The sequence below is a fragment of the Lonchura striata genome, chromosome 1 (genome assembly GCF_050655825.1).
Source record: "Lonchura striata isolate lonStrDom1 chromosome 1, ASM5065582v1, whole genome shotgun sequence".
Classification (NCBI taxonomy): Eukaryota; Metazoa; Chordata; class Aves; order Passeriformes; family Estrildidae; genus Lonchura; species Lonchura striata.
Genome location: NC_140703.1, coordinates 80,937,824 through 80,963,908, shown reverse-complemented (window position 1 = coordinate 80,963,908; position 26,085 = coordinate 80,937,824). Strand labels below are relative to the sequence as shown.

The following is a 26,085-nucleotide window of genomic DNA, read 5'->3' as shown; positions in this document are numbered from 1 at the left end:
TGCAGGGAACTAACCAAATACTAATTTTTATTGGTGCACTGAGAGTTTGAAGATAACTCTAGGTGAAAAATAATGCCTGGTAACAGAAACCAAAAAATTTTAGTATAAAAGCAGATTATTCCTTAATAAAGACAGGAACTATCAATCATAAACAAAGAATGTGAAAATATTTTAGGATTAATATTCTGCATGAAATTCAATATCTTGAAAGAACAGAGGTCTGGAAACACCTGTATTCAAAAAGAAACTAAAACAATATTTAGAAAATATCTAATTAGGTGGATCATGTGGTCTAGATATTAGCCTTTGTATTAGGTAGGTGGGTATCTAGTTCTTCAGTGATTTGGAATGAAAGATCATAGTGGTTCAGTATCTTTTCAGTGTCTGCATGAACTGAAAAGTAAGTTGCCCAGGTGATAGAGAAAAATGTAGGAAAAACACTCAGGAAAGAAGTAAGTTATAAACAGAAGAGATCTGCAGGATTGTGCTCCTCCCTATTACTAAGTTATCAAAAGTCATCATAACTTTGTCTCCATATGGGCCACCAATTGCTGGTGGATAGGAACTGACTGTCACCATTAGTTTATTTTCTTACTGCAAAACTTTTGCACCTTCTCTCTGTAAGTACTCACAGGCAGCTCCTCGCAGAAGTGACTCCTTTTCTCTTTCTTCCACACAGCCAGCTGACTTCTTCCTGTCCCTAGCAGACATACTAACCCTCAGTGTCCCTAGCACGACCCCCTGATACTTACTCCTCACAGCAGCACAACCAACTGACTCCAACTCACCCAGCTAATCCACTCTTTTATAACACCCATCCTTACTGGACACAGCTGTGACCTGTTAAGGGCAAGGCTGTTCCTACTCTTTGGTAATTAGCTCAGCTGCAACTCCTCAGGGAAAAGATTGCCTTCAGCACTATCTCTATTCTCCTACAATCCATCCTCCCACATCCATACATAACTTTTTATCGGGGATATCATCTGGAAGCAAAGGTAATAAAACTACCTAAAAGAATTGAAATGTATCTTTTTTTCCCAGATAATGCTGTGGCATTTCTCTTCAATTTAAGAGATGATATCTCCATTGGGACCTATGATAGAGGAAGATGCTAATTTTGAACAGAGCATTTCCAGATCTATCAAGTGGGAATTTCTCATCACCAGCCAAATAATGTTATTATTCTGAAGTTTAAAAAATTCCAAAGCAACAAATAAACCACATTCCCTATCCCCAGCCCCCCACAAATATTTAACCTTAATTTAAGAGTTTATTGCTCTTCAGGTAATATCTGTTTCATGATAACTTTCTATAACAAATAGAAATAATAATTTGTGATATTATTAAAGTTCATAATCTAAATAAAAATAAGCACTGTCAGGGAGAGTACACAATATCCCATTCAGCATTTTAATACGTGTATCTGGTGTTCAATTTCTCCACAGATGTTTAAAAGAAAGAACAGTTCATAAAGCCTTTGAAGACAGAGCTAAATATTACACACTGTTCTTCTGGCATTAAGCAAGTCATAAATGTTACCTAGAAGTTTTTCCAATGCTTTTTCAGACAAATAATTTCCATATACAGATATGTACATCTCCCCACACATATAAAATATAGGTACATATTTACCTATAAAAATAAATATACTTTAATTAGCACAAAAAATACATTTGGCAAAGGTTTTGCAAGAAGAATAGGAAATAACTAAATTGGAAGTCTAAAACATATTTGCCATTCTACATGCTGCCATAAAATGTCAAAATAGTTTTTTAAAGGTCTGTAAAAATACATTAGGAAAATAAGCCTCCACCAAACATCAATAATGGGTAAAGCAGAAAAATGTGGTGGGTCTGCTTAAAATTCTTTTGAAATAAAAAGTGGGCATTTTTTCAGTACAAATCTTTAACAGGTTTCAAGAAAAGCAGTTAGACCAAATTGAGTTTTGTTTCTTCCTCAGCACATTCTTTTTGAATCTTTCACTTTTGCAATGAGTTTTCTTAAACTACCTTTTCTTTGGAAGGAAATTGAGAGATCAAATGTGAATGACAAAAGGATCTTATTATGCATATTTTTTTTATTTATTAATTCAATATAGGAAGTATTTTCTCTTCCTTCGTCACACAATGGCTGCCTTGAAAGAACCATGCAAATCAGTTAACTTGCATTTTAAACTGATTTTTGTCTCTGCACTTTCCAAAAGAGAGCTGCATTGAAAACTCAAGAGTTTCTGATCTAGCAATTGTAGTCAGAATGTTGTGAGAAACAACATCAAAGACTTTACTGAAGTCCAGACAGTCAATACCCACAGCCTTTTTCCCTTATCTACACAGTGGGTTACCTTGCTATAGAAAGAGATCAAGTTGGTCAAGTAGGACCTGCCCTTCCTAAACTCATGCTGGCTTGGCTTGGTTGTCCTGTGCATGCTGGTGATGGAACTCAGGATGATCTGCTTCATGGTCTTCCCTAGCCCTGAGGTCCGACTGACAGGCCTGTAGTTCTCCACATCCTCCTTCCAGCCTTTCTGGTAGATGGACATCACATTTGCTGAGTTCCAGTCAGCCTGGACCCCCTGGTTAGCCAGGGCTGCTGGTAAACACTGGAAAGTGGCTTGGCAAGGAATTCTCATGTTCTTTGACTTTTTGGAAGTGCTTTTCATCTGTGTTAGTATGGGCAGTTTTGCAAAATAACTCCAGACCTTCCAGTAATAACATATAACAGGTCAGGATGTTTTAGGTTGGGCTACACATGGGAATATGCGTAGGAGTAAGTAGTATCAAAATACTCTCTCTTTTTAAGAACAGCAATACCATTAAGACATTGCAGGTTGTAAATTGGAGAATGCTGAATGCACAGAGCTGGATATGCAGCTTGTTTCAAACTGGGATGAAGGTGTGATTGAGATGCAATAATCAAATTCTTCCATACATTTGTAGCAGCTAATGGAGACTATATTCTTAATCATGTTGTAATACCTTTTTCTTTTTGTTTAAGCTGTTTCAGAATGCATTTTTCCCCTCCCATACTGCATAGTCAGAATCACTCCCTTTTACCATTTCTGGCAAAAATAGATCAGTGAGAAAATTCTTCTAAACATATTAACCCACTTAGAAGGAAGGGAACACCAGGACTTGAATAAAGATGTCTGCGTGATCTTGTGCTGACCTGAACACAGGAGACATCCCACATGCTATTAAGCTACAAAGCCAAGGTGAAGTAATACTTCCTATGCCATGGCTTTCATTTACAGTGAAAGCTTTCAAAATAAAAAATAGTCTTGTTGAAATCATCCTTATGATCTTCTGTCACCCACATCCCAGCACATTCAGTCCTGGTCTAGCTCAGTCTCTCTGAAGCAGACAGAAAGGACAAAACACCAGGGAACAAAAATCATGCTATTTTCAGGAGCAGTTTTCACCCTGATTTCACTAGTCCAGGACAGAAATATCTCTCACAATTCTAGCTTTCCATTTCTCTTCCAAGAATTTACTTATCTGATGGTCTGCAACTGTCATGAGTGTCAATTGATGCATAGTAACTTTACAGGCTCCTAGAAGAGAGGACAGGCCATTCTGCGGAGCCTCTTCCTTTGCCAAAGTCAAGAAATTTTTGTTTCAAATGAAAATGTGAGGGCTCACTGTGAGCTTACACCAGTAAGAAAGGCAGAAGGGCTGTACATACTGATTTTACCTGGCATCTGCATTTGTGACTTTTTAAAAATGATTTGATTTTAAGGTAGGTGTTTATTGTATGGATCAGTCATGAGTTTTTGCACGAGAGTCTGCAGCTATTCGTAATTTTCTGGCCTTGCAAACTCTTGCAGCCACACATATGAACCTAATGCCTGCTACAACACTTCAGTGGCTTTTCTCATCTTTTTAGTATAAATTTGCAATTTTAGACAATGTTTAATTTTCCAAGTATTGAACCAGTGAAATAATTCCATTGTAACATGCCGTGGAAATCAGGTAAATCCAACATTAGATGTGTTCTAGAGAGGACAATTTCTCCAGTAAAGTGAGTTTCAATTAATGCATCATTGGTATTTTTTTAAATGTTTTAAACTTCCAGCTGTTTATGTTTGTCTTTACTGGTTTGGACTTTATTTTTTCCTACTAAGCTTCTCCTCTGATGACTGGAATGAACAGCAATATGGAGATTAAAGTGGAAACCCAGTCCTTGGCATGTCCCATCAGTGGGAATGTCTGCTTACATCTAATTATTAGCCTTGAGTGTCAAAGATATCCAGATGTCATCACTTTAACATGACCTCTGTAAGTTCAAAACAGGAAAAGACTACAAGGGAAAAATTTCTAATGCTAGATGTTCAAAAATGGACAAATCTAAATGTCCTGCTTAAAAAAAAACAAATAGAACTCTGACAAAATGCCTTTTGCTTTGCTTTACATTTAAATCTTTGTCTCAGGTAAGGCTTTATATATTACTCTGCTTTGCTATATTTCCTCCAGAGGTTAAAATAAATCTCCCAGATTTCTATAGAATTGCACCATATGACTTCCTGCTGACACTGAATTGAAACATATAGTATTCTCTTCTACAGTCTTCAAACTATAATAATCTTCCATGGCACTCCCCCATCTCAGCAGTCTAATATCAGCGGATATTTCTTTAATAGTCTAAAAATTAGCATTTAAAATGTTAATTGCTTCCTGAATAATGATGAAAATTACGAGTTAAATGTGCAAGAATTATTTATAAATTGCAATGGCACACTAATTTTCTCTTCATCTTATAAAAATACAGCAGCCAATGAGGAATTTCCGAGCAATTAGTAAGGTAGACTACACAAATCTGTGCAAGTCAAGCTTTTGTAGTTTGTATTCCATGGTTTTTTGGCCTCTAAGGGCAGAGGGTGTCATATTTCCTCACCTAAGAAAACCTGCTAGAAAAATTCACTGTCAGTGGTTTTCTTAAACTTCCAAACTGGATAATTAACTTCTGCAAGGATTCAGCAAAGAAAAATTTAATAGTTATAGTGATATCAAGTTTAACATGTGAACATTACCACAAACAGTGGCACAATTTCGCAATATGTATTTTTCTTTTTCCATTGGTTCTAACACTTAGAATTTACTTAGGTTCACATATTGGAAGATGAATGAAGCACCTCATTTTCAGTATGATACAGATTAGTTAACACAGTTCTTACAAGTTGGAGTACACACATACCTATTTAATATTACTGTATTATACAGAAAAAAAAAAAAGTATGTATACCTTTTCTTCTCAAAAAAGTGAGAAACTGGGTTTATAAGAAGTCCCTTAGACTGGCTTCTTTGGATTCTGAAAATATTTCTACAGCTGTGGCTCTGTGGTTCTGGCTCCCTATTCATTACCTTGAAAGCCACAAAACATGATACTTTTCTCTAACTTTTAGTCTGAGACTCCATCCAATAAATACCTGCAGCACTGCCCTACTAGGCATGAATCCTGAGTGCTCATACTTATGTATCTTTCAAAATCCAGTGATGAATTATTTCTCTCACTTCAATTCTAGTAGCATGTATGAGAAAATTACAGCTGTCCCAATGTAGAGGACAGAAAAACCCCCAATTTATTTCAAAAGAATAAAATTAAGTCAAAGTCAATACCTTTAAAGAGCAATAGTAAGGTGAGAGAATAAGATAAATATGGAAAATATGTAAACAAGATAGTGATAGACAAATAGGAGATAAAAATAAAATGCTACAGTGACATTTTACAGACAGTTTTAAAAAGCCATATTAATTTTTAGTGTCACATTCCACTTTAGTACCTCTTCTGGTCCCAAGTTATCACTTTGGCAAGAAACTGGAGCTTTTTACAATAACCTACTTTTAGGTTTCTATGCATATCTACTGTAGACTGAATTAATTCATCATCAATATTCATTTATACTGAAGCACCTATGCCTAGAAGTGGAACAGGGAGGATGTTTTTCAAAAAAGAAATAAAATAAAATAGTCCAAAAAAAGGAAGTTATCATAAAGGTTTTTGTATAGTGTTTTAAAAGTAAATTAAAGCTGCATCTGCTTGTCCATCACTTTTTGCAGCAGTCATGCTAAGGACACAACTATTTTCATAGCACCACAAGGAACAAAAGTGGCAACACAGGGTTTCTTTCATCCTTCCTAAATCTGAATATATCTGACCCTGCTCCAACACTGCTTTTCTATCCATTGATAATTCTCTAAGTATTGCAGAACAGCACACATTTATGCACAGATGAGATGGGAGTCCTGCCAAGTCATAGAACCTTAGCTTTTTTTATGGTTGAAAAAGGTCTCTAGGATCACTGGGTCCAAATAGAATACCTTTCAAACAACTTAAAATATTAATATTAATTAATTTTAAAGGCAGATAAACTGCAAATCACTGAATCGAGTTTCATTATAAAAATCTGAAAAAAGCCTGTAGGTCCTCAGAAAACCTTTTCCAGCCTTCCTGCTTTTTCACTATGTACCATTTACATAAATCTTTAGCTATCACAGTTTAGAAATTGTCTGCTACTCAACAGTTTTATGGACAGGCAAATCATGGTTTGTGGATCTCAGATGAAGCGTCTATTCAGCCCTGAAACATGAAGGAACTTTGCATGCACTCTGCTGCAAAATGGGAGAGAAATAGCAGGCGCAGTCATGAAGATGGATGTTCAGTGGATGTAACCAGATGAATGTTCTGGCTGTACTAAACCAGGCTAAGGAATTTCATGCTGAAGAAACAACCTAAAATCCTTATAATCCCATTCATACCAAGCCTTGCCACCTCTCTTGGCATTTGAAAAGGAATCTGCATCAGAGGAGATTAATATTGCCTCTGGAGCTAGTCAAATTTATTCTAGCAAACTAATATGAAGCAAATAACCCTCCCTGAGAGCATTTATAAAAATGAGACAAAAGAGATCAAAATTTATATCTCCAGCAGCATTATGTTACTCATCTTTGTCAGGGGGAAGAAGAACTCACTACAGAAACCATAATAAAAAAATAAGTAAGCACAGGCTAAAAGGCCATAATCGTTATAAACAAACCTAATTTGTAAAAGCAAATGTGGCCATAAGGCACTCAACTCCCCTTGCTTTTCCAAGAACACCTCCCTGTGTTTTTCCAGGAACAGCCATATAAAAGAACAGTGTAGGTGTACAGAACAAAATTATATGGAGTATTCTGTCAATAAGAAATTATCAATTGATAGGGAACTTGGTTGGAAAATATTAGCAAATTGAAACCATCTGTGATGTTGAAAATGCATGAACGTATCTATTATTCCTTGTCAGTGTGCTCAGAGTAGATAATGTTCTTGACAGAGCTGGGTATAGTTTCCAGGCATTGTATATTACCATGATATTTGTTTTTGATCAGCTTTATTCGAACAGAACAGAACTTTATTTATCAGAACTTTCTCACATTCAGCCAGTTATTTTTTCTGAACATCTACTTTACTTTTTCAGCATACAGCATGCATTGAAAAATGTTGTCACATGTCCTGGGGCTTTCTCAAGGGCCTTGGTGGCTGCAATTACAAGAATTTACATACAGTAGTATACTGAGATATATTTTGTGCAAATACTGTCAGAACATAATGCCTTTCAGCACAGTAAGTATCACAGTTATTAGAGTTTGGAGAGCACATGTCATCATACTGATTAAAATTTTCAGCTATTTTGTATGCTACATGCAAAACATAAATCAGTTATTTTTATCTTTAATTCAACTGAATAAGTTATACTACATCCAGACTTTTCATTCCAGTCACCTGTGCTCTTTCAGTGATATTACAAGATGAACGTCCAGTGAACAAATATTGATTTAAAATATTTGAATTATTGCCTCTACCATAAAAAGAAAATTGGAAAAAAGAAAGGCATTAAGGAATTTGAGTCAATCTTCCAAGAAAAGCCAAGTCATAAGGCAAATGAGGAGACAGCTCTGAAGCTGGAAACACGTTTGTCTGAAGATTCTGCCAAATAACCAGATGTTTCTGCTACACAAGTGCACCCAAAACTCAGCACAGGAATCCTACCAGAACTTACTGTAGTACAAAATTAATGATCAATGTTTAATCTAGAGAAAAATGTTCATTTCAGACCATATTTTCACCAAGTGATGTCAAGAAAGTTTAGAATAATCACAGGAGAAAGAAAGTTACCAAACAACTAATTGATAAATGCATCTTTAATTCATTGTAACCACTGTCACACAGTAAGAAGTAATTGAAACAGAAATCTATTTCTGTACTACATAAAAAAGACTTCTGAGATGAATCAAATTAAAATAACTAAATAACCATATTAAAAATAAATAAACAAAGTTGACCAGTTTTTCTGTAGAGTAACAGGAATATTGAATGAACTCTAGACTACAGCATTTGCCTATGACAACTAGAAAATCAGTTGAGAGACTGATGACAGAGGATGACTTTACAGTCTTTGCAAAATTACAGCATTTAGTGATATCTATGGGAATTGTTTTTTTGATAAAATTCCAGGACACGTTCCTACAGCCATCTGAATGAACCAAAATTAGAAATACTACCCTTAATTTTCATTCTTGCTTTTCTCTGCAGTGAAATAGTAGAGATTGTAGTGGTCATTGGTGTGACTCATTCACTGTTCTCTGCAGCAGTACAAGCTGAATATCTTTTGTTGGCAAAATATAATTAATAATGCTAAGACAGCCTACAACCTAGCTTGAGTTCCTATGCCTCTAATTACCAAACATGAATCATGAGCTTTTTTCTTTATTTAATGTTTGAAGTAGTTATACTTTTCTATGGGAAAAGAGACAAATCTTATAATGGTAATAAAGTACAACAGAAGTGAGTTCAAGCAAATAGAAACAATAATTTGGATCCCCAATGACCATTAAAAAAATTAAGACCTAATCTTTCATATAAACTCTGAAGGCCTTTGTGAGTAAAATGTCCTAGCATGGAAAAGAAAAGAGATATGGATTTTCAAACTTCATTGACATGGACTTTTCTTTTAGGAGTGCAGTACTTTTGCACATTATATGTATACATTAAACTTAGGTTTAAAAGATCCTTAAAACTTACTGAAGTTTATTCTAGTTACAAAGATTCTACAAGTTTTCTAAAGAGGTCATGAAAACTAGAGGGATAACTGAATCTGGTTTTAAAATTAATTTAGATCTTTGTTTAAAAATAAGGGCCATTCATCCTTCACCAGTAAGATCTGGAGCCCCAGGTCTTGCCCATTACACATGGAAGAGCAGCAGGGTCAATAACTTGAGAGCTGGACTAGACTCAGCACTCTCCCCACACCTCAGGTCCATAACTCTGACCAACAACAAACAACCCTTGACAGCAGGTTAGGCCACCAGACTGTGACCTCCATTCCCTGCCACAGAGATGTCTTGCCACTCTCTCCTGGTGCTGCTGTGCCTCAGTATGTAATTTAAGATAACTCCCAGCTTCTCATCTGCTACCACAGCACTGATCATCTTCTGTGAGTGCCAGAAGTCACACGTTTCTGGGCTTTATCATAATTTTCCAGTCATAAAAAAATGCAGATTCTGCCTGCGTCTCCTTCAGTACAGCTGTACACCCTGGTTCCTGTAGCTACATGGCATGGGAGAGATCTAAGATCTGGCCTTTTTTTTTTTTTTTTTTTTTTTTTTTTTTTTTTTTAATCTTTAATCATCTCTGATGCTGTACAGCTACTGACCTCCTCCTGCAGCTCCTTTATTTGGTGACACCCTCCACCTGCAGCTAAGGGCGCCATCTCCCCAGCCCCTGCCTTAGTGAGAGGCTCAGGGCACCGTGTCCCCAGACTTGGAGAACTGCAGTCCCTTTTGGGACCATTGTCTGTCCTAAGGCTTCTGATGTTCCAGAAATAGTTTCTCCAGTCAGTGCTGATAACAACAGAGCCCTGTGGTGCATCACCACCAGCACCCAGCACATGGTTTTGCTGCAGTTTGCTGATAGCTCATTAACATCAAAAAGGTGTGCTTACCATTTTGAGCCTGATGCAGAAGCAGTCCTATTACCATCATTCACCTGTGGGTTGATTAGTGAATCAATAAATTCATGATCTGCATTGAAAACACTGAGTATGCCCTGTATGCTCCATAGTAGAATGCCTGTGAGCCCCTAAAAGAAAGTCACGATTCCCAACTTGTTCTTCCAAATGGTGTCCCTAGTTCATTTCAGTCTCACTGCCATCATCCCACTGTGACAGCACCTACTACTGCAGTGTTTTCTCAGCTTATGTGAGGGATTTATTTGCATATCCATAAATTCTAGCTAAAACTAACACAAATATCTACTGAGAGGCTGGTGGTGGTGTAAAGTGTATCCCTGATAAATATAAAAATATACACAGCATCCAGAACTAGATTTTTTTGTGAAAATGTTCTTTCCCGCTTGACTTGTGACTTCCCCAAGTTTGCATCCACTGATGTCATCAACTTCTTCAGCTAAGAGAGAGTCTAAATTGTGAATTTAGAGACATCAAGAAGACACACATTTTTTCATATACCAACTTAAAAGCTTTTTCATGGTCCAGCACTCACACAAAGATACTCTCAGGTAACAGTATTCCAACAATGCCCATTGTGAGAATTTTTGGGCAAATCCAAAAGTCTACAGAACTGTTTATGGTGCAACACTGAGGACTCTACTGAGGACTCAGGTGTCCTTCCTCCCCATCATCTTCCAGGACACATCCTTTGTTTAGCCTGCATCAGGCAGAGGACTACCACCAAGCTCAGGCTTAAAAAGAAAATTAAAAAAAGATTAAAATCTCAGAACTCTGGACAGGACACTAAGCAAAATTAATCCTTCATTCAAATGCACTGGAATTACTACTTCTCACAGCTGAAAAAAAAAAAAAAAACCAGTTAAATAGGAGCAGAATTTATCTGCTTGTCTGCATGTACTTGAGTATATAATCATCCCTTCAGTCCCATGGATCAGACTTTGTTCAGGTCTGAAGTCCAACAGCCAGTAATCATCTGGCTAAATCATTATTCTTGTGTACTGTCTAAACAGCTAGTCCTTTGCAGAAGCAGCTTTTAGCTCTCCTTCTGTGGCTTCTCTCCTTCCATCAGCATCAAAGTTCTGTCTGAACTCCCTGAAAAGGCAGTCTCAAGCTTTTTTCTATCTGGAATGATATATAGACAATGCTACAAAAAGCCTCCCACAGCCAACACCTTGTTGCCTCTTGCCTTTTCATGCCTCACAGAAGTTCAGAAGGGTCAGTTTCCTCTGGGTGCTTGGAAGCAAAAGTGTTTGCCCTGTACTGCCCAGTGTTGCACCTCTCTATCCTCATTTGAAAAATGCTGACAAAAGGCCTGAGCATTGCCATGGAAACACTTTGCCCAATATCCTTGTAAATCTATTTGCCAAGGGAGGCATAGGTCTGCAAAGCATTAACACATGCTCACCTCCTAAACAGCCAACATGTACTTTCCTCAAACAAAATCCTTCTTTTGCCACTGTTTTAAAACCAATGCCATGAGCGCTTTTTTTTCCACACCTCCTCCCTCCCTCCCTAGGAACTGCAAGTGCTGCTCTAACCCAGAAATTCCAATTTGCACAAGCAAGATTTAATTTTCTTTTCATCTCAGTTAGAAAGCACAAACTGGCCCTGGGGCAAGGCTGGGACACCAACTATTGGTGAAAAGGCCACTGGTTGGGACTTTTACTATATACCTACTTTTGTCACTTCTGAGGAATAACCTCTGAGCTGAAATATGGGAGAAACTGAGATAATAATGAGGATGATGCAGGCCTGAAAATGCCATATTTCCTCCCTGAAGCTGGCTCCTCACCCATCCTTCCCTTGGCTGGGAAGGGAAGTGATGGCTTTCTACCACAGAATGTCTCCCCAGGTAGTGTTTTCTACTGCCCCTCTTTCCACCACTCCCACTAACTGCATTTGCAACTTAATTATTTGCTTCTATAGCACATCACTTGTATTCTCTCCCTTGGGCTCTGAAACAAGCATCTAGAAGCAGATGCCACTATATTTCATTCTAGATTACTACAATTTTTTTTTCACAAAGGATTCAACAACAGTCCCTATCTATTAATCCATCAATTTAACATATTTGAATATTTCCATAATCTATCATACTGTTTTTTTTCCACTGTTCCTATGGAATCTAGTTGAATAGTATCTCAAAAATTTGAAAGTTTATTCATTAGCCTTGTTAAACTAATTAAATTACATAACAAAATCACAAACTAATTAAATTACATAACAAAATCACAATCACAAAACCACATTTTTTTTCCATAAAAAATTAATTATATTACCACAGCATTATTATTTTCTCAATTCAGACATAAAATTTAAGGCTAGGTTTTGTTCATTTTTATTCAGTGAGATATTCACTTCCAATTTCCATATTCAGTAGTTCATTACATTCATAATCAGTTTGCAATGTGCAACCTTTCTAGATATACACAGACAGTCCACTGTGAATGGTCAGTGCCAATTTCAATCAGTGTTTTTCCCTCTGCTCATACTGCCAACTAATTTTCTCAAAGAATCCATAGACAGCATATCAGTAGGATGCAATCATCTTTCTTTTAATAATTGTTGTTAAATACTAATATTTCAAGGATTCTTTTATGAGTTAATGAAAGTAATGTCCACACATTGGCCATTTTCCATGACAGCCTTGCAAGATACAGACTTTATTTTATGTCTGCCTCTGTAAAGAATACTCTGGGTGTTAAAGCTGGACATTCCCTACTCCCTACCCCAAGTCAATATTACAAATTTAGTGATGAAAAAAAAAATTCTGGTCCTTTTGCCACTTCTTTTATTACTCTTGAGCATCCTAGCCCTTTAGACCTATTTCCCCCAGTCATCAAGCACCAGATCCATGAGCACAACATGGATCACATAAGCATCCTTGGTGAGTCAGACATATCACTATTCTAGTGTTATATGCCCTGATCATCCTGACTCACAAAACTTAGAGATCTCTTGAGGGTAAATAAAACATAAAGAACCCTGGTTATCTACAGGGCAATGCTGTAAAGCTGCTTTCCCCTTATGAGAGGAGTATATTCAGTAGACTCACAGATTTACAGTGGAGATCTTTAACCCTGAATTGAAGAGACCAGATGTACTTGATCCTGTACTCAAGGACCTATCCTTGACTGAAGAGTCACTTCACCTAAGCCAGAATAACCTCTGAAGCCTGAGTGCTTAAGGCATACCCATGCTGATGGCTGGAACTCATGATTCTGGACTGGCAAAACTGTGTCCACTATGTCCTCCAATATACCTCTGCCAAAGAAAAAGAGAAGCAAAACCATGCATAATTTCACAAGTGGCTCACTTCAGTTGCTGTGCTGTGTGACAAGGTCCTTTGAGCTGACTGCATGTAGAGGGAGGCCTCCTATAACACACAGGTAAGGAAACTGGAACTTTTATGTCACATATTTTAGGCACAATACTGACAAAGACAGGATAGCAACTGCAAATACCAATTTTATCTAAGGGTGAACAAAGCAGTGCAGGCACAACCTGCAATCATGTCCCAGGTAGCTCCACATTTATTTCCAGGTGCTGACTTAAAATACTCCCTCAGTCCTGGAGTCAATGACTCAAGCCAATTCAACCAGAAAAGTGGCATTTGGAAGAAGAAAACCCTCTCTGCTCTTCAAAGGGCTGACTTTAATATGCATCTGTGGTCATCTCTCCTCTAAAATTAATATCTTTAAAAAGGTATTAATTAATTGTTAATACACTTTAACAAAAACAACTCCTATCTTGTTAATTCAATAAAATCTGATTTTATCTAGGGAATCATTATTTTTCCCCCACCATATGCATCATTCTTGATCCTTCTACTCAGGCTCGCTTTACTGCACATTATTTTTGAATTGTGAATTCCTATAATTCTATTTAATGCTTCCCTGATTATGTACTAATAGTAATGTTAGAAAATATCTTTATCAACCATTCTGCCAGTCTTGCTGTCTTGTAAATTATAATCAATATCCAATGCCTTTTTAAATCAGCAGGTCCCTTTGAGAAAATAAATTGATGACTGTTAGTAGAAGTTCATTCTAAATACATCAGTAAAATGAGAATCCATTCAAAAAATAAGAACGTGCTTCAGAGACTGCTTAATGTAAACATTATTGATGATAAAATTTTCATCTAAATTGGAAGACTTTTAGTAACAAAACAAATGCAAAACAAAATTAAGGTGTCCCAGCTAAACAATCACTTTGAACAACCAAACTAGTATTTTCTTTAAAGAATGAAGTCAAGTAAATTTGAAGAAAATTAATTAAAAAAAAAATCCATAAAATCAGGTTGACAATTATAAATTATACTCTTATTTGTAATTCTTTATTAACCCAGTCCCAAAACAGTCCTTCTGTTATTTCATCCCAGGTCACCTGGATCATTCAATTTAGAGTTTTTAACATTACTATTATATATCATCTTTAGTTCTAATAAAATAATGTGTAAACTGAGCATTGCCTTATAATTCTGGTGTGCAAGTTTTCACACTTAAACTTTAAAGCATTTAATTTTAATCTCAAAATGCTTTTTCCTAAAAAAATGTTTAATTTGGCCCTTAATAATAAAGGGTTGAAATGGTATTTTTTATTCATCATATGATAGTTTGTCACTCTTTCCAAATACAGAACATTAATACTCATTGAACAAATTTGCTTTTTCTTCCAAAGAACTCAGCAGTGCTAAGAACTGCCACCGTGTTCTTAAAAAGATGTATTTTTACCTACCATAGTCAAAAATAACAAATCTTTTAATAATTGAAAGATGTGTTATTTTCAAATTGTTTCCCAGTGTGGCGGTCACTGTGGTATTGTTCTATTTAATTATATATTATTCTGCGGTAGTGGGACAGATACATTATTTGTAAACGACATAAAATTGTATAGGAGTAGGTGTTACCTCTCTTTCCTGTGAACAATTCTTGGTATCAAAAGTAGTGTGGGGAATTTTTTAAACAACTTATAAATTAAACTGCTTAAATTTGTAGCCTTGTGTACTATTTACCTGCTTTATTTTTACTTTAAGTATTTTGATTTAATGTTAGTAGACAATTTAACACATCAAAGCTGTTTAAACTTGCAAGCAATAAGTCTTTCAGTAGTTATGTTTCATCTTTGTCTGTCTTGACTAAATTAGGTAAGGAGTAATGTCTTCTAATTTAAGGGAAAGAAGTGGATGAGGGAAAAAGGAAACAGTGGAGTGTTAAAATTTCTTTCACTCTCAAGGTACTATTTGACCTATGAATTTATTTTTCTCATACTTGCCAATGATTTTGTATTAAATTTTTTCATAGTAATAAGACTGTAATGCTACATATATTTTAATTAGACTGTCGACCAATTTTACTTTTTTTATTCAGTTCTATTGCTATCTCATATTGGCTGGAAAGTATTTTAGTACTATTTTAGGGCCATATTTCTAAATACAACTACATTTAACTTCAGTCTACAGTAATAGCCAAGGCAATAAATGGAAGAAAGGTTTAACCAACAAAAGCAACCTGGGCTTAATCTGTGTTAAAGTAGATTAAATCTTAAATCAATAAGGTAAAAGAGAATTATGAATGCAACTTAAAAAAAAAAAAAGGAACAACAAATAAGCTTTATAAAGTTAGAGTATCTAAATTAGGTGCCTTTTCTCTGGTCTTTATTTGCATAATCCAGTGAAAAAATGGCATAATATGCAATTCCTTGCATTACCCTAGCTGTAATAATGCAAAGTATGTTCACTTTCAAACAAGTAAGGTAAAAATTATCTTTTTCCAGGAAAAGTGTGAGATATAACTGGCAAGAGTCAGAATTTTAATTTATGCATGCTTCATGTGAATAGACTGACAGCTGTGAGGACAATAAAATGGTCTGTAAGTGTGTTTAATAAAACCAAGTAGCATCAAAGGAAAACACATTACTTAAAGGAGAGTAAAGCCCAGCTTTCTAATAAGTTTTAAATGTTTTCCTTTAAAAAGTTGTTAATGTTTATTGACAGTTTTCTGTCTGACACATTTTCCAAAAGTGCTATACGTGCCTTACATCCACATATAAATTCATTACACTACATTCAAGAAACTGAAGTGATAATTTTGTAAAGCCTGTTGCGGCTTTCTCAATCTACTGTTTTTTCTAAAGTTAATATCAGTATTTTTTCTTTCTTTTTTTTCTTTTTGTTATTAAAAGTAGTGTAGATTTCTGAATATTTGAGCACTACAGTTTTTGCTTTCCTCTTCAAAGCTGGGAAAAACATACCTTTGTTTTATTCAACTGATTCATATATAAAGTAGACATTTTTTTAAACCTTTTCTTGAAATGGCATTAGGGTAAGGATAAGAGAAGGACCTAAATGTAACTACTTGACTTGGCAAGGGTTTTGCTACACTTTTATCCCGTAACTTTGCAGTACTCTGTTTTACATCAAAAACCTGTACACAGAAATCCCTGGGAGCATCTTGTCAATTTCCAATAGTAAATGACAGCATATATCCAATAATGCTAAAGCAAGGTTTAGAACTATATCTCAGAAATATCAAACAAAGAATTAGAAGATAAATGCAAATAGTAAAAAAAGGAAAAAAGCTCTATGCCCCAAGGTGGCTGCCTTTGTAGGAAAAAAAAGGAAAAAACTCCATGCCCCAAGGTGGCTTTGTGTGCTCACCACCTTCATTTCAGCATGTGTGATGCAGCCCAACAATCACCTATTCTTTTGGTTATTTCCATTAACTTTCTTACAGCAGGAAGTGTTAATTTATTCACAGTCTTAACATCTGGTCCACTTGGGGAAGCCACCTAGAACATCCCCCTGAAAGGGCACTGCCTTGGCTTAGCTTCTTAGTACTGGGGAGGAGCAAGTTAGTGCCACCTACTCTTCCTGCCTCCAATTCAGGCAGGAAATCAGTTTTTAGTTGCTGCCAAACTGGAATCTCACACAGCAATAAGTTCACAGTGCCATCCAGAACTTTTTAATAAAGCAAATCTTGAGCACCTCTTCATATTTACTGAGCAATGAAATATCACGCCAGAATTAAAGGGTGTTTCTGAAAATAGTTTGAATGTGAATCAGAGGATATTTCAGCAGATCCAATGGAGTAATTACAGGGTAGGAAGAACAAACAGAATGTAATAGATAAGTGAGACAGGCAATCATAGACAAACTGTTTACTTCCTTGCTGATGGATGAATAGAGCAAAGGGTCACCTAGGTGGTTCTTTTTATTTAACTTTTTTTTTCTGGCAGATTTATTCATGAAATCAGGCTTAACAGACAGGACCAGACTGAGCATTTTTTTTTCAACATGAAACAGTTCTGTGGAAGTCTTCAACCACCATGCAAAATAGTTTTTATAATGGAAGGATGGTAATTATGTCCCTTTTATAATAGGAAGGATGAGGCACAAGGTTAACTAAACCTCTCCCACAGTCAAATTGAGCTGGGGCAACAAGACCTTCCAAATCTTAATCATGTTTTAAGCAGTGTCAAAGCAGCTGCCTCTGCTAAGCTGTAATCAAGTGCTAAGAAAAAACCTTTGACTGAAGCTCCCAGAAACTGTAAGTCTTGGAGTCATTTAAGCCTTTTGTGACCAGTGACAAGCCAGCTTGATAAAGGCATGATCCTACTAGGCATGAAGTTTGGGACAAAGTTTTATGACTTCATCTTCTGCCAACAGGGATATATTTGGACCCAAGCAATAAACCCAAATGTTCTTGTTTGATTTTTTTTTTTCATTTGAGATTTTCACATTCAGCCCTTCAGTGTATTTACAATTTATGAACTCTTAGAATCTTCAAACTTCAAAACTGCTTAGCACCAGTAAGCAAGTTTAACCCTCTGCTTTCTATCATGTGCCACATACCATCTACCACTCATCTTCTAACAGGAAATGCCCAAATGTGCATCACACACTCCACAGAGAAACCTGGGAACAATCACTGCAGTTAGCATATATGCAATAGCAAAAGCCAAGTCTCCTAGTGGCTTGAGAGGTCAAACAACTATGAGAAACACAAAGTAACCTGGGACAGATGGACTAATTGTGTGACAATGAGGTAGGCAGAACTACCTTAATTAACAGATTTTCCTTAAAAGACAATCCACAGGAGTTTTTCCTTTTCTGTGCTTGCTTTTTTCCTGATGTAAAATAGAGAACTTTATTAAAAAAAAAAAAAAAAGAAAAAAAAAGGAAGAAAAAAAAAGAAGAAACCTTTCAGGATAAAACTATTATACTTTTCATTTAAAATGGCAAAATAAATCAGTTTAGTTTCATAAGCCACCTCTCCTCATGTCAAAAATTATTTTTAACTGTTCCTAATTTTTGACAAATGAGTCAGATAATTAAGCATTATTTCAACAGAAGTTAATCTGTGCTTCTGATTTTTTTTTTCTTGTCACATAGACATACTTTGACTTCATGTGTATGACAACCCTGAGCAACTCTGAAGACAACCTTCCTTCAGCAGGAGGCTGGTCTGGCCAATCTCCACAAATCTCCTCCTAAATCATTTTCTGATCCTATTCTGGTAAACTGGCTACAAACCAGACCATTCTTTCTGTTTTCACCATTTACCTAATGCTGCTAAAAAAGATGGCAAAAAAAAATCTCTAGACAAGGCTTACTTTGTACTGCAAAAATATATTATTGTACATTTATAATAAAAGATACATAGAAAAAGATATTTGCTTCAGAGAGCTTTCTGATTCATGTATACTTCTTTCCATTTTTCTCCTGCCAATATTTCTGCTTGACCATCGGAACCAGCATTTTACACAAAAGCAAAACAAACAAACAACAAACAAACAAACAAAAAACAAAACCAAGAAAACCCAAGTGATTAATTCTGATGTGATATGATTCCTGGTGGGGAGTAAAACTGGAGCTGTACATCTGAATTTCAGAAGGGAGCATGAAAATTCTTCTTTTGAATGTGAAGTTTAGTTTGCCCATAATATTGAGTGTGTGCCACAATCAACACCTTGACACAAAGACAACTGCTCCCAACAGCAGCATGAAGAAGAGTCTGAAAATTCCATCTCATCACAGCTCATAGTAATATTGCAGAAGTTTAATTTTCCTAAACCTGCCATTTCTGCTGTCTGAAAAACAAATACCAATGTACCCTTCACTACTTGCATTTAATTCCTTTCTGCTTGTGCCAATTTTACTGTGACCACTATAAACAGTGCAGGCAAAGTACCCGGAGTTTTGCAGGCAGAGCAATGAGGCAAAATTATTGTTGTTTTTAATAGGTATTAACAGCTGCATTGATTCCTCTCTACTTCCCCTTCATTTTATTCTCTATGATTAAATTCTCTCTTTCATCATCTGATGAAATCCTCCTGATCATCCTGCAGGATGAACAATTACTTCTAGGCATCCTCTATACAATTTGTTCCAATACCAGTGTTTATGTCAATTCTCTGCTAATTTACCAACTGCACAATTGTTTATGAGATTCTGAGGATCAATTCTCATTACTCAGAAACCAAAAAATACACCTTGAAATTTTGTGGCAATACTAGCTCAAAATATTTACAAGCCCACAAATATATTCAGCAGACTGTACAGCTCTGCATAACTTTTCATTCCCCAGGATCTGTAAATCAGAGAGCATTCTTACACTATTTGCAAAACAGCAAAAGTGATCAAATTTCTCAGTCATACTAAAACACAGGTGGAAATATATTTGACAGAAAACACACAATTCAAGAGCTGAACTGATATAAAAGGTATGCAATACACTCTCTTCAGAGAACCTTCTGTAGCACATCCTGCTATTACATGTTTGGAAATTAGCAGAAAGGATTAACTGATTAACACATCAGTAGAAAAACACCTTGAAAAGAAAAAAAAAACCAAGTGGTTTCAAGATGCATTTGCAGACCAAGTAGCTCCTGACAGAACTAATCTTGCCTTTGGAACTGTTTGCCAGGTATATCAAAGTGTACGTTTGGTCAACGTACAGACTGCAGCAACAGAAAACTGCATGCAAGAATAGCAGAACAGATGGCCATTACAGCCATTAAAGATGCCTATATTGCATTTAAAAATCAATAAATCTTTGTTTTAAGGTTTGCATCTCAAAACAACAAAAAAAAAAAAGTGAAGTCTGACTTCACTGATTTGTCTCTATAGAAACCAGACGAAAGACTTAGTTTTCAGATGGTGATGCTCTGCTCACCAAGTCACTCCAGTGCATTCAGACTGCATCTGGTTTAGTTTTCAAACTTGTAAGTTTCAAAAGCTATGGTGCAAGTATTACTTTGAAATGTTTATTTGACACATTCCAGTATTTTGGGTGGGGAATGAAAAAAAACTTAATTTAAATTTCATTTCTATTATATAAAGAGTATGAAAATGCTTTAATTATTAAAGCATTGCTTTGGAAGAATCTAGTACTGGGGGAAAGAAATGAAAATATTGAACTATGCTTATTTCCTTGCTCATTATATTTTAATGTTAAAACATATAATGCCAATACAATATGTTTTAACACAGCAGTCAAACAAAATCGTTTTTGGCTCTCTCTTGCATTTCTTCGAGAAATAAATCTTGCTTATCCAAATGTCTAAAACAGGATTTCCCAGCCTAGCTGTTTGCCTAGAAAGGCATAAGTATTTCTCTATTGATTTTTGGCATCTGCCAGTTTAGTCTCTCTTTTCTATACCACATGCACAATGTCTTCAGGCATTTGTCTCTTCCATTTGCAGGCAGAATGAAACCACTGAGCTAAGAATTTTGTGAATGTTACCATCACAAATTTAACTTACCGTTTAAAAACTGTTGCTGCTATAACAGACCTACAATTTCCTGTTGTGAGGAACATTTTGTACTGCATGAGGTTTCATACATTCCAGCTGCCCATCGTATATGAAGTTTTTACATTTGTTTCCAGCTTTTGATTCTTTTCTTCTCACTTTCACCACATTAAATTTTTGTATGTGCATTTTGATTCTTTTTCATCCAAGCAGTAAGACACAGCAGAGTGGAACTCTTGGCTTCTGACGCTTGCCAGAAGGTGTTAGGAGGTATGTAGCCAATGTAATGCTCCGTCTGGTCCATTTTTGAGAAAGGATTTAAAAATCCAAACTGACAGTTCAGAATCGAAACAAGAGCTTCAAGTTTTGACACCGCTATGATTAAAAAAAAAAAAAAAAAAAACAACAACAAAAAAAAACTAACTAAAAAAAGTTTGCTTAAGTAAAGCAAGCATTTATTATAAAGGTGTCAAGTAGATGACCAAATGAAACTTTAGCGTTTAGGTAAGGAAGTGACCCTGTATACAGTGACATTAAAGCAGGGACTAAATTAGCAAAACTGTATGACTCACTGAAAGACATTTAAAACCACTTATGTGACTCACATGGGGAGAGAAGACAGATCAAGAGGGTACAGTGGGAATGTGCATTATGTGAAGACAATTGGACTCCTCAACATCAGCTTCCGTCACTGCACTGGTGAGGTGACAGTTCTGTCACATAGCACAGATGAAGTAGCATCACCCATTAAAAGTACTGCTTTTCTTCTGGGGTTAACCTAACAAAAAATTTTAAGCACCACAAAGTTATTTGGTTTTATAGAATTCACAGCCCAGAAATGCAGATGCTTCCCTTGCAGCACTTTTTGATTTCATTGCTTCTCAGCAGCAACAGTTGAATGACACAGTATCAGCCAGATCAGAACGCAGCCCAGGGAGGGCTTTCCAAAGGGATGTGGGGAACACTGGGCAAAAGGAGAAGGTAGACAGTAATGTTTTCATGTTCATTGGATACAGGAGAAAAGGAGAAGACTGATGAAGCTTTCTGTGGGTGGAATTCCCCATTTCCTTCCTACAAATGTGCACAAGTGTGATGAATACCATATGCCTAGGGAATGCAGGAAGATCGAGAGAATGAAAGAAGGAAGAAGAAATATTCATCCAGACCTGTGCTGTGTGCTGTGTATATAGAATTATCCTGTGTATACATGGATGATTTAGCTGAAGAAGGGAATAGTAGGGGCAATTTCCCAATGACAAGTGATATTAAAGGAATGGAAGTATTGTCCCCCAACAATGGCAACATCTTTTGACTTGTCATAAATCTAAATAATGTTTTCAGCTATCAATACAGGGTTCAGTTCATTACTGTTCAAGAATAATTAACTTTCTAGAAGTTATAATTTTTCATTGAGACAAAATAGGGAATACACATTGTCATGGCAGCAGTTAAAAAAAAGCCAATATACTACTACTTGCTTCCCCTGTTTCATTACCTTACAAAACATTTTTACCTATTTGCTTCCAGTGAAAAATGCAGAACAGATGTGGTTCCTGTTTAAATAGGAACTATGTTATTTGATGTTTAATGGACCCAACAAGAATTAAGAGTTTCTAGAATATAATTTTTAACATGGTCTATTTTGGTGTACATCAAACTGCAGGGCAACCATTCACTTTCACTTTGCCATAACTCCATAAGGTCAGTAGTTGACTAAGAATTCACTTGTTAAAACAAAGCAAATTAAAAAATATAAAAGTTTCTGTTCAATGCTCTTACTGTCATTTTTCCATCAAATTTCAAGAATTGGATAAAACATGTTTTCCATTACTCTGAGCTTGTTACAGAAGTCCACCCACCACGTATATCTAGAAACAATAATTTATGCCTTTCTATTGAAAAGATGTCTAAACTTCAGACAAGCATGCTTGTTCTCAGAATCACTCCTACTTAGAGACTCCATAGTGGTCATTTAAAAACGTGGTCAGTAAGAACTTGAAAAGCACTCATATTTTATAACGTATTATAAACACTGAAGAAAATGAAAGTTTTTAGTATTAATAGAATGAAATGAATGGTTATGCATCAGTTTCAATAAATTATTACATTTAGAAACATTATAGCATGACACAAACTGTGTTTATACTACCACAGTTCCTCCCCACTAAGGCAGAGCATCAAACTGAGAATTGGTTTCACAGCAGCATCAAATAAAATCAGCCTCAAAGAGACCTCTGGAAGAGATCATCTAGTCCATTTCTTTGTCTGGACTCATAAACAAAGGTGTGTTGATCCTTCCTGACTTGTCCAATCTGTTCTTAAACACCAAGCCACAGAGATTCCACAGTCTCCCTAAGACAAGTTTTTACTATGCTTAAAACCATTCCATCTCTTAGGAATAAGAAGCACAATGAACAGATTGTTTGGAGAAACTAAAACAAACTGTAAAATTGCAGTCTGCTTAGGGATGAGAAAGGGGTGAAGGAAGCAGAAATGATGATACAGGAGTGTACACCTGATTTATGCCTATTTTAAAGTTTCTATGGTTTAGATTCATGTTCTAACAAGCTCCCCTACAACTGAACAACCTGCATGAATAAAGCATGATGTAAGAAAGAGTGTTTGATTACACAGAACTGTGGTTTACTTCTACAAAATCTGTGAATATCCAAGGCAGTTCAGCTCCTCTTGATGACGTCTCCTTTAAGATTCCTGGGACACAAGAGCAGAGGTTTTTGGTTGGAGGTGGAGCCAACAGGCAGTGTAAAGAGAGCCCAGGTGGATCTGACTTCCACCCAGGTCCTCGTGGAAACAACTGTTTTTTGATAAGCCAGAGGAATGGAATAGGACAATTGTGAGGAGCAGTGCCAAGGAACTGAGCCAGATACAGACCACCCAAAAGGAAGAAATTACTCTGTCAAGAGGGAATGGAATTATTATAACAAATTGGCAATAGGATATAACCAATCAGGAGTGGTAACCATGGCTCATGCAGAAAAAGATGGAGGAAAAGCCAAGACAACACTTGAGATGCAAAAATGCATTGAACTGGAAGCCCATGAAAGGCAGAGGAATTATGATCTTTTTGAAAGAGCTGGATACATGACATTCCAAAAAGAATAAGATTGTTTTACAAACTTCTTAGTTCCTTTGATAGGCATCCATGAAATAAAAGGAAGTCTGTGGTCACTGTACTATTTAAATATTATCCTTTAAGATATTATCCAGCAAGAACTTAATTCAGAAATTCTCATGTGAGATGACGTTTTGAAACCACCTACAGAGAAATCATGTTGTATTTTCTGGACAATATCTGTAAATAAAAGCTTTTCTAACCTGTATGTAAGTGTACCAGACATACATTTAAAGTAGTTGACACATTTAGAATGGAATTTCCTCATTTACAAAAAGTCACATACAAAAGCTTTAGAATGGTGACAAGAGAGGGGGTTGAGACTTGCCCTGCTCATCCAATTACAAAATCTTAATTTTATTATGACTTTCCAAACTAACAGACCATTTAATAAAACTTGGGATAGATGTCTCAGTGTAAACAATTTCTCCATTTAATAAAATTTGGGATAGATGTCTCAGTGTAAATAATTCCTTCATTTATACATCTGAGTCTAAATCTTTGAAAGATGGATTTTCATTTATCAGAATGTTCTCTCACATAACTCTCATTCCTGCTAAGTCCAACTCTGACACTTTGGAGAAAAATTAATTTGGTCAATATCCTGTCAAACTACCACTAATCTTTATAGTAGCACAATACACAGAAGAAAAATAAAACAGAAAATACTGTAAAATGTTGTAAAGCTTAAAAGCATTCAAAATTTTGGAGATGTTATTGTTGTCATTATTGTTTTACCATTACCACTTGCAGGTAAATGACAGGTTCTGTATTTTGCTGTTGTAATTTCATCTGCTATTACCCAGAGATTTTGGCCAAGCAAGGACCAGAATTGTTGTGAGACCAATTCTCTGTTGGCATAACTTTATTGATTTCGTTAGACTTTTGTCAGCAGAAAACACTGGTTTCTGTTTAGCTTTGGGGAAAAAAAAAAAAAGCAACCACACCATCTGCTTTTATTAAAACATATTTTTAACTTGAAGAGTAGAGATGAATGACAGGATCCACTCCTAAATCCAACAAAGTACATGAGTGGGGTTTGGTAATTTTGCCAATCCCATCTCCAATCAATTTTTTGTTGTATGTCTACACAAAGCTTGTAGGAAGTTTAACACGATAAAACTTGAAGAGACAATTATTTTTTATTTTGATACAGAAACCTATGCCACATTTAAATCTCTCTGTTTATGACCAATGCCAATGATGTTCTCTAACATTTTTCTGCTAGGCTTTGATTAATTAAGTGGCCTTGGGGGTAAAAAAAAGGCAGTAAGAAATATCCCAGTACTTCTCATTGTAGGATGATGCCCTAAAGCCCTGTGAATGAGAAATGAAAATGTTCTAGAAAGAGAAAGAAATTCACTCTATCTGGGTTTGCTGGACAAAAGGATTTCCACAAATTCCAACTGCAGGCAAACTCACATAAATGGGAAGTAGTTGTACCCACTGCTATACCTCCTACACTCTCCATGTGGTTTGAGATTCTCTAGGAAGGACTCAGACACTTGGGTTCTCTTCTGAGTTTCATTATCAGCCTTAGATGATCAGGAGGTATAGCCTCAACTTCCCATCTCTTCAATATCAGGAGAAAAACACATACCATCTAGTAATTCATTGCAAGAATTGTAAAGAAAGGTAGATATGAGAGCTGGATCCTGTGACCATCACAGTTCAGTTCCATATATGAGGCATCTTCCCCACATCTGAAGTGGGGCTTGCATTTTGGGAAGGAATCACATTATTCACAGGAGATACAGACATAGAAATGGTTTGGATTATGTAAATTTAGCTCTTGTTCACAGAATACCATTCATTATTCATCTCTTAAAAAATGCCCGTATCTTCATCTGCTGAAAATATATTCAAAATTTATACCAACTCTCCTTGTATCCACTAATCTCCAAAGGGATAAGGACAGATGAGAAATTAGTCTGGACATTTCAGGAAGTGGAGAGGAACAGGGTTTTTTGAAGAAGAGGGGCTTTTGGCTTCTGAGACTCAATGAGCTTGTACTGAGTTTCGCAACTATCCAGTTACTTTTCAAAAATATTGTTTAAAACACTTGAAGTAAGGAAATGGGGGGCCAAGAAACCTGTGTTAAATGACACTGCTGTATTACCAAACTGTTTGTCATGTGTGCTCCCAACATTTCAGGCAAATGAATGGACTAAAGTAAATTATTAACATTTTATCTTCCT

The 26,085-nt window shown here is 36.0% G+C and overlaps 1 protein-coding gene across 2 annotated transcripts in view; it reads right to left on the bottom strand.

The window, feature by feature from the left end:
* Positions 1-26,085, bottom strand: part of ITGBL1 (integrin subunit beta like 1) — a 123,370-nt gene that overhangs the window by 88,663 nt on the left and 8,622 nt on the right. The window contains exon 1 of one of the 2 annotated variants that reach the window (XM_085557013.1): positions 633-2,114. The exons of the other annotated variant lie outside the window; for it this stretch is intronic. Within the exon in view, the coding sequence (XP_085413139.1) occupies positions 633-711 (79 nt within the window). The 5' untranslated portion in view covers positions 712-2,114. Of the gene's footprint in view, positions 1-632; positions 2,115-26,085 lie in introns of those variants that run through there. 2 annotated transcript variants of the gene reach the window in all.